General features: G+C 34.5%; 1 protein-coding gene across 1 annotated transcript; it reads right to left on the bottom strand.

Moving 5' to 3' along the window:
* Nucleotides 1-4,655: 4,655 nt before the first annotated feature.
* LOC128030299 (frizzled-1-like) lies at nucleotides 4,656-8,878 on the bottom strand. Its single transcript, XM_052617796.1, has one exon. The coding sequence runs from the start codon at nucleotides 8,517-8,519 to the stop codon at nucleotides 6,903-6,905; it is 1,617 nt and encodes a 538-aa protein (XP_052473756.1). The 5' UTR covers nucleotides 8,520-8,878; the 3' UTR covers nucleotides 4,656-6,902.
* Nucleotides 8,879-10,455: the final 1,577 nt, after the last annotated feature.

Raw genomic sequence — 10,455 nt, 5'->3', positions numbered from 1 at the left:
GCAGGAGATGCATGTTATTTTCTTATACTCGACCTCTGGGTTTTGCATTAGTGCCACTATTGAAGTCGAGTCCTGCGTGCCACGCTCCTCTTCTAAACATACAAAATTAAACTAAAATTACATTTCAGTTTAGATTAAACAATGTATGAAAATAAAAACAAACACACACACACACACAACCTGCATACTTCCTTAAAACACAGGCTGTTTTTAAAACAGCATACTTGGACTTATTCCGCAGTCTACATCATGCATATTGTGCACAATATTTACATTTTCTGAGTGTGTATAAAATACAACAGAGCAGTGCTACACAATACTGCTTCCCACAATGCATTGCACTCGAATTAAACTTATATTCTTAAAGTGGTAACCAAAATAAATGACATTTTTATTTTTAAAAAAAATTATTAATTAATTTAAAATTATATTTTTTATTTAATTTTTTAATTTTAATTTCATTCATTCATTTATTGTTTTATAATTTTTTTAAGATTAAAATAAAAAATTATATTAGCTCTATATTTTAAGTGAATTAACAAAATCTGGTAATTATGTTGGTTTGATATTTATTCATTTATTGATATTTTATGTTTTTTATTCAAGGAACATTATCATCTACATTTTTTTTCAATTACAAAAATTGAACAATATTTTTAATATGTATGAAAAGTGTATGTGTGATACACTTTATTTAATTAGCATGATTTGTTTATAATGTATTTATTTAGTTTAAATTGGGTGGTTCAAGGAACATTAACCGCGTGCATCTTTTATATTGCAAAGATTTTATTATATACTTCAAAATATTTATGAAAAATAAATGTGCAATGAAAAACTAACCAAAATCATTTATATTTTAATGACAATTTTACATAATATGTTTTCATTATTTTTAAAATAAAATTAAAAACTGGATAGTTCTATTGGTATGTTTATTTATTTATTCATTCATTTTTGAAAATTATCATCATACATCTGCAAAAATAAACAAGATACTACCAAGATACTAATAGTTATAACTGTTATGAAAAAAACCTTGATTTTTCATAATAACATTACATTCTTTAAATAACTTATTCTACAACTTTTTCAACTGGTAAGTTATTTGTGTTTTATATTATACATTTGATCAATTGCACAAATTTTTTTTTTAATATATTTATTTTTAATTGTTCCAATAAACTTTAAAAAATTCATTTTTTGTCATTTTATCTTTTTTCTATGTTTGTACACTGTAATGATTGTAAATTAAACAAAAGATTTCTGGAGTAGATTTTACAACATTTAAAAACTATTTTAGTTTTTCTATTTTTGAATTTTTTTCCAACATCTACTTATTTTCAGTGCAGATTAATTGAGATATTACTATAGTTTTTATTCATATTTTGAATTTGTTTTTATTTTGTTAATTTTATTTAAAGTTTTAGTAACTCTGTTTTTAGATATTTTTTTTAAGTTGTATATAAGACAAAATATGATTATTATTTTACAAGAAAATAAAATCTGAAATTTTTTTACTTCATTTCTGTTTTTTGTTAAATGTTGCAATTTACTCGCAATTTCTGAGTGAAAGCTGTTTCTGCACTATTTACTATTGCATAGTTTTTATTAATTTGTATATTTCTTTTAGTTAAGTTAAAGTAAATAAAAAGGAGAGTCTTAGCAACTAGCTGAACGATTTTTGCATTTATTTTTATTTATGTTATTTCAGTTAGTTTATGTCTAGTAACAAGTATAGTTTTTAATGGATTTAGTTTTAGTTAACATTAATAATCTTGGTTTCAAACACTTTTCCCAATCTATCTGTGTTTTCTTTGGTTATGAGATGATTACAGGGCACAAGAGCATTTCTTAAGGACATCTGGGTCAGATATATCACAGAAAACAGTTGATGAAGTGTTCTGGCAAACTATTTCATGCACTAATCAGATAATTATACCTGATCTCCATTCAGATTTCCCCAAAAATATTTCAACTCTGAATCAGAAAGGAACTCGTACTTATCCTTTATATCCCTATAAGACTTATTTCTTTCTTGTCTGAGTCAGAAACTACACGTCAGAAGAGAAATGTCTGGAGTTAACGGGCTGTAATTAGATATCTTTGTGGTTTTTATTTTCCATGAGATGGAGAGTTTTCCGAAAAGGTTCTTCCGTTTATAACAGACATCAGTCCTGCTGTTTACATGAGCTTGTGGAGAAGCATCAACATATAATGCATCTCAGCAAACACGCCAAGATTATCTGCAAAAAACAATAATAATAATAATTTAAAGCATGGGAAAACTTACTGCTGAACATATAAGTCAAGAAGATGCTTGAAAAAAAAAGTTGTAAAAAATTATAATAATTAAATATTTTAATTGCATATAAAATTTCCATGCATTTTTGCATTTAAAAAACGTATATATTTATTGCAATGCATATTTGTCAGTCACACATAAATTAAACCGGTCAGATTTCTGTAATAATAGTAATACACTGAATGTGTTTTAAATACACAATAACCAAGTTTATATATTTGTCATAAATAAATTTGTCTAAATCCTATAAATTTTAACCAACTGAATATTGTAAGCCATAATTTAACCATCTTTATACTTTTTAGACTTCAAACTGTTTTTGTAATTAACAGGTCTATGCTTATTCTAAGCAATTTGAATAAATGCACTTTTTTTTTGTTTATTTATTTTTAAACTGTGTAATACAAATGGATGAACATTTTTTATCAAAATTCAAATCAAATGTAACATAAATATTTTAAATTTTTAATTTACATTTAAAAGCAATGCATCAAGTTTATTCTAGTTAACTAAAACTAAAACCTTTACTTGAAATAAAATAAACTAACATAAAATAAACAAAAATAAATAAATAAAATATTTCAGCAATATTTTTATTGAATTTAACTTGATGTACTAAATGATAATACAACTATTTAATAGAATAAATGCTAAAATAAATATAATAAAAATTAAATTAAAAAATTACAAAAAACTTCATAAAATACAAAAATAAAAACTAATACAAATATTAATAAAAACTAAAATAGCATAACAATAATACTAAAATAAAACTGCAATGAACTCAAGGTCAAATCGAGTGCATTGCATTGTTCGATACAGTATAAGTCACCAGTGTATTTCATGCAAACAGACAATTTGCATACTATGCACAGTATGCATAACAGAAATAGTTCAAATAGTATGCTATTCTGAGCACGTGACACAAGCGTTGTATCGAAATTTCCAGGTTTTCAGGTTTGAATTCATTCATGCATTTTTAAATAAACATAAATCAAGATGGAAAAGCAACAATTCACTCAAAGATGAAAATTGGCTGAAAATGTACTTACCCTTATTTTTATCACTGGAAATCAGTTTTAAAATGCATTGAAATTTCAAGGTTTTCCATTAACATGGAATTAATCCAAATAATTAGAGCCATATAGATGCTAATTTTAATCAGGATATGATTTTCTTTTGCTTAAAATGCTGGTTAATCTCATCATATTGGACTAAAACTCTATTTTAGACATTATTCGCACAGGGTAGAACATCTTCCCTCTCAAAAAGTTGATAATGTTTGTATTTTTGGAGCTTTTTCCCAATCTTTTTACACTCAAAAATGACCGGCCTACAAAAAACCCATGTGTCGTTCCAAGCCAAACAAAAGAAGAATTTTCAAGCCACCCCTTCAGCATAAAACAACATTTTATAGTGACTACAACTACAAAAAAAGCATATTTATGATGCTTTGAGACTGTAATCTTCCCCTCTAATCTCATTTGTGATGCTGCATTTATTTAAGAATCAATGATCTCAGACCTGGTATGTCATTTATGAATGAGCAAGTGAGATTTTAAAGCTTTGGTTGAGGGGAAGGTTTTCAGGCAGTAACACATTAATAGCAGCATTCGGCTTAGATACAGTGTGATGATGACAGCCGTATCACAGTCTACTCAATGAACTGTCTGTAAGAATGATGTCAGAAGTGACAGTATTTACTCCGGAGAGTCTCTGAACAGCCAGAGAGCAGGACCGGACCTGTTCAGCTCAACACTTCAGAGGACAATCAGCATTTAAAGTCTGTTTGAAGAACACAAATAACCTGCAGCCAGATGCCCTGAATTCCATAATCAAACACTTGACAATAAAACTGAATATATTAATGTTTACATTTAAGTTTGCATTTAAAGGTTTTGCTTAATCAATGCATTATGAATAATAATGAGCTGACAATTAACAATAGTGCATTTATGAATTAACTAGCAAGTGATGCAATGCTACATTTGTCCAAATCTGATGAAAAAAAAACTCATCTATATTTTGGATGACCTGAGGTTGAAGAAATTTTCAGCTAATTTTAATTTTTGGGTGAACTATTCCTTTAATAAATGCATTAAAACATTGCTACTTCAAGATACCCAATACATTAGCTATGCATTAGCTAAACTGAAGTTACTGAAAACACTTTTTAAAGGTTTGTTTCAGTCTGACAATTATAATTAAATAATACTCATAATAATTAGAAACATAAGCAGGCTTACTAGAAAAGCATATGAAAAGCATTAAGAAAATAAATTATTTAAAAACTATTCAATTAAAAAAATAAACAAACAATCCAAAACAAACTCACTTGCCATTAAAAAAAAGAACATTTTGTACAAATGTGAAGTTTATTCTTAAAGTGAATAATATATAAACTATTGTCTATAAATATAAAGTTTTTTTTTATAGAATCAGAAGCAGAAGTATGAAAAAGAAGAAAATATCACAGGTGTAGAAAACTGTAATACAATGCTAGTGTGATTAAATACATCTCAGATCCATGCAAACACATCTCATGAGAGTTTCAGAGCAAGCCTCTATCTACCAGTGCTTTCTGTAATCACCTTTAACAGAGATTCCTTTGCGAAAACAAAAACATTCATTTGCATGATATAACAGCCATAAACGATCAAGAATCAACATTTTTAGATGTTCAGTAAAGGGCATTTAAAAAAAGCACATGATGACAACAAACCTTGAAGAATTATGAACAGGATGATGTGAATTACTCTTACGTAGTGCTTGAGCAACGTGGGGGTTTTAACCGATTATGTTAATACAGATAACTAGAGCACACACAAATATGTTACCAATACAACAAAAAAATCTGTTAAAAATATCTGAAAACAAATTGCATTATCCATTAACAGACCTGCTGGTAGATTTTGGAAATTATACACAAGACAATTTGACATGTTTATCCCTACTGTTCATCTCAAAAAGGCAAAATATCGGCCGATATATCGGTTTACCACAACACAAAAGTCCACATCCCAATTTTCACATCATGTTCATGGATTAGTTATCATACTAGTACAGCCATTAAACAATATGAGAGACGAAGGGTTTTTAATAGCTGATGTTGATACTGATAACCAGAGTGTAGACTGATATACAACCGATATTACTTAAAAATCAATTAAGTGATCAGAAAGCAAATTGCATGTTGATCAGAAGGCCTGCTGGTAGATTTTGGAAATGATACACAGGACGAGCAATCTTGATGATCGCTGATCATCTAAAAAGGACCAAATATCGGCCGATATATCGGTTTACTGCTGCACAAAATTATACATCCCAATTTTCACATCATATTCATGGATTAGTTACATGGGCATTAAACTATTTGAGTGATGTGGGGTTTTTAAAAGCTGATGTTGATACTGATAACCAAAACGCAGACTGATATACAAACCGATATTACTTAAAAATTAATACAATTACTTGAAAACAAACTGCATTATTGATCAAAGGATCTCATGATATATTTCTAAAAATTATACACATGATGATGTTGATACTGATAACCAGAGCGCAGACTGATATAAAACCGATATTACTTAAAAATTAATACAATTATTTGAAAACAAATTGCATTATTGATCAAGGGATCTGATGATATATTTCTAAAAATGATACACATGATGAGTGTTCATGATTATCACAGCTGATCATCTCATAAGGACCAAATAACGGCCGATATATCGGTTTATCGCTACACATATGCATCCCAGTTTTCACATTATGGATTAGTTATGATACCAACACAGACATTAAACTATTTGGGAAGTGCCTTGAAAACACCGTCCACCCTGTTCTAGCTGTATGTTTAGAGGTACTTCTGTGCAAAAGAGCCAATGGAGAACACAAACCCTTCAGAAACATCACTAAAGTTCATTACAGCCTGAAGAAAAACATCTATACATTTCTTTGAGTTAAATACAAGTGCAGGCCTGACCCCAATGCTGCTCTGAACTGAAAAAGGCACTTAACTGTACATCTTAAAACAGCCTGAGACAGCTGCTGTCCAAGCCCAGGCCAGGAAACCAGCAAACCGGTTTATACTGGGTTAAGCACATATCAACCATGAGTACTCACTGTTTTTGTTCTAGCTCCATAAAACTTTCCAATCCTATAACTCATCTGAGCTCAATCCCAAAGCTTTAATTTAAAGCTCAATTCTTCCCACGAAGTGCTGGGTGCACAATTCACACACAATATCATTACTTCTACATTATTTGCTTGTAAAAGTTCTAATAGTTGCCCGTGGAAATACTGATGTCGATAAAAAGACAACAGTTTTATATACAGGCTTAAAAAACAGATCCCCACCCAGAATAATCCAAGAGAAAAGGCATAAATAATCTCCAAAACGATACGGTTTGTCCAACAAAAGTGTCTTGATTTAAAAAAAAAAGAACATCCAAGAAATCCAAGTGAGATTTAAATACAAATATATACTTACAAAAAAACACAATGTTTATGTACAACGCGAAAGGCATATGTTTAAGCAGTTGCTGTCGTTGTTGTTTTTTCATCAGAAAATGTAAAAAATAAAAAAGCAGTTAAATCAAACTGTTGTTTCTCCTTGTTTGTTGTTCGCCAGTCTCGTGTAGAACTTCCTCCACGAGTTAAGCGTCTTTCCAGACCATATCCAGAATCCAGACGTGATGCCCACGATCAGGGTCATCAGGTACTTGATCATGAACACCGTGAAATCCGGGTTCATCTGCGGGTTGTGCACGGGGCACGGCACCGCGTACGTCTTGCACGATTGCGCGCTCCACGTCTGTTCCCACTGATCCCGAAAGGCCTGTTCGTAGAAGTAGCACGCGATCACGATGGTGGCCGGAACCGTGTAGAGGACACTGAAGATGCCAATGCGCACCATCAGCTTCTCCAGCTTCTCCGTTTTGGTGCCGTCGTGCTTCATAATGGTCCTGATGCGGAACAGAGACACGAAGCCCGCCAGGAGGAACGAAGTACCGATGAACAGATAGACGAAGAGCGGCGCCAGGACGAACCCGCGCAGCGCGTCCACGCTGTTGATGCCCACGAAGCAGACGCCACTGAGCACATCTCCATCCACTTGACCCACGGCGAGGATGGTGATGGTCTTGATGGCTGGCACTGCCCACGCTGCTAAATGGAAATACTGCGAATTCGCTTCAATGGCCTCGTGACCCCATTTCATCCCAGCAGCGAGGAACCAAGTGAGCGCGAGAATGACCCACCAGATAGAGCTGGCCATGCTGAAGAAGTACAACATCATGAACAGAATCGTGCAACCTTCCTTTTTGGTGCCTTGCACCACTGTCCTAAACTCATTATCGAACTGCTCATTGCAAACCACTTTGTCCTCCAGCAGAAATCCGGCGATGTGTGCGATGGACACCATCGTATAACACCCGGAAAGGAATATAATGGGTCTTTCCGGGTAACTAAAGCGCTTCATGTCCACTAAATAAGTCAGGACGGTGAATAAAGTAGAAGCGCAGCACAAAACTGACCAGATCCCAATCCAAATGCGCGCAAACTTCTGCTCGTCCTCGCTGAAGTACATCACCCCGTTGAGTTTTTTGGGTTCGCACGGCGCGCCGCAGTTTTCCTCGCCAAGGAAGCGGTAGTTTAGATACGGAGGGACTCTCAGCGAAGCCGGGCATCTAAAACGGCCTTTCCTGGTATGCTCGGGTGTCGCTTGGGTCACATCTGGAGTCGGGTTCACCGGTGCGCTCCGCTCAGACGTGTTCTGCCCCACGCACAGCTCTCCGCCGTGAACCGGGAACGACTCGCACGCGAGACTCTCCGGCCACTGGAAGCCGAATTTATTCATGAGCGCCTCGCAGCCTTGGCGCGCGCGCTCGCACAGCGAACGGCACGGGGGCAGCGCCTGCTCCAGCACCGTGCACACCGGCGCGTACATGGAGCACAGGAAGAACTTGAGATCCGGCGAGCACTGCACTTTAACGAGCGGGTAGAACTGGTGCACCTCCAGCCCCGCGTCCTCCTGGTTCGTGTGGCCGAGGAGGTTGGGCATTATGGTCTCGTTGTACGCGATGTCCGTGCACAAAGGGATGGTGATGGGCTGGCAGAAGCCGTGCTCGGGAACCGACATGCCGTACTGCGCGCTCGCTTCCAGTATTCCGAAGGCGAGCAGGAAGAGCGCGGACGCACCGCGCGCGGCCATACTTTCCTTCTGCGGTCTGTCTCCTCACAGCCAGCTCGCCAGCCAGCGCTCTTCTCCCCTCCAACTCCCTCGGTCGATGTATCCTGTCAAGTCGGTGTCCAAAAACTTTTAGGAGAGCGCAGTGGCGCCCCGGACGCTGCTCCGCGGATCAAACGCGTAAAGAAAACCAAACACGAGCGTCTGATTGAGGCGAATAAAGAGTCGCGCTGTGTCGTGTCAGAGTTTGTGTGAGCTGTTCAAACCTGTTTCCAGGCGCCCTGCTGTCTGCTGTTCATAAGCGTAACGCGGGCGGGGCGTCACGGACAGATGGCTCGCGTTAGGGAGCGTCGCGATTTCGTTCGCTTGCGGTTCACGTTTTTTTTACATTCGCTCTTTGATTTTATAGAGTTGTTGAACGGAGTGCATATAATCTGCTGACTTGTATTTCTAACAAAAAACAGATTTCTAAAATATTTTTTACAGTGTACTTACTGAATACTTCACATTATACACTGGATACGAAACAGTACGCAAAGTATGCAATAATAAATATGTAAAATAATGCTGTTTGTCATATAAATTCAGTGAGTAGTGCTCAGTATGCACAGTATATACTGAAGCAATGTGTGTATGCAATTCCAAATATAGTTCTTTACTAAAGGTAAACTTTTAGTCAGAATAATATTTAATTTGACACTAATGTAAACAAGACTGATCGGTCGGTCAGCAGGTTATAGGATGAAACACTGAAATCTAAGTCAACAAAATGTCTAGGATAACACTGGTTGTGTATCTTTTCTATTGAACAGACAGCATGTCTATTTAATTTGCATCAAATAAATCTGGATATTAATGTGCATAATGATATCAAAATAAATTATTATATATATGGTACTATGGGTTTTACAGTAGGTGATCCACACCAGGGTAAATTTAAACACAATGTCATAAAAAGGATAATAATGTAGAATTATGAATGTGACAAAGCAGATTTAGATTTAGACTCGGAATGGATAAAATGCCTTAAAGATCTCTCCAGAAAGTTAAAACAATTGATCAAATCTGCTAAATATCAATGAGCAAAATCAGCTTGCAGTGAAAAAAAAGAAAAAAAGAAAAAACATAGACGGCCCCTAACTTGTAGCCATGACTGCTGCCTTCCTATTGGTTACTGTGTCTGTAGGAGAAATGAGAGGAACATGATTTGCTCTGACAGGAGAATGTAAAGACAGCCTTCACTAAGAGTCTGGATACTGGCTGAATACAAAACAACTTCAAGATTTCATTCAGCCATTCTCCATTTGGTTTTATAGTGCAATGTATGTTTTGATAAACAAACATGAAATAGTCTACCAGTTCAGTTGCTCATACTGGACTTTCTATTGGAGAGTAAATAAACCAATATATTCTATTTTAAATATGTTTATCACTTCAGACTGGACATTTCAGAAACTTTTCAATTAATTAAATCAAATAATTAACCATTATGTAAACCAAAATCGCCCAGATTTATGGCGTCTAGACTCTTAAAAATAAAGGTTGCAAAAGTTTTCATTTTTTATTTTACCACCTTTGCTTCCTCAAAAAACTTTTCAGTAAACAGTTCATAAAAAAAAAAAAAAACATTGTGAAGAAAATTTTTACTGATCTAAAGACACTTTTTCCTCTATAAAGAACCTATTTTAAAGATTAGTTTGCACAAAACCATCAATGCCAATAACAAACCTTTATTTTTTAAGAGCATGCAGAAGCAAAAATCATTACCTTTTAAACTCTGTGACAATATTAGTCACATGTTATTGATCGCTTCGAATCATCGATCGTGCAAACGGCGGTTGGTTTGAAGCATTAATAAACTTTATTTATATTCAGGTAAAACAACAATTAACAACATTTACAGAAGGACATTACATCTTCCATAATAACATTACATACAGGTTTCTAACAAATAATGCAA

Source organism: Carassius gibelio, chromosome A16, assembly GCF_023724105.1.
Source record: "Carassius gibelio isolate Cgi1373 ecotype wild population from Czech Republic chromosome A16, carGib1.2-hapl.c, whole genome shotgun sequence".
NCBI classification, from domain to species: domain Eukaryota; kingdom Metazoa; phylum Chordata; class Actinopteri; order Cypriniformes; family Cyprinidae; genus Carassius; species Carassius gibelio.
Note: the sequence above shows the minus strand (reverse complement) of the source record. Positions and strands in the feature narration are given on the sequence as shown.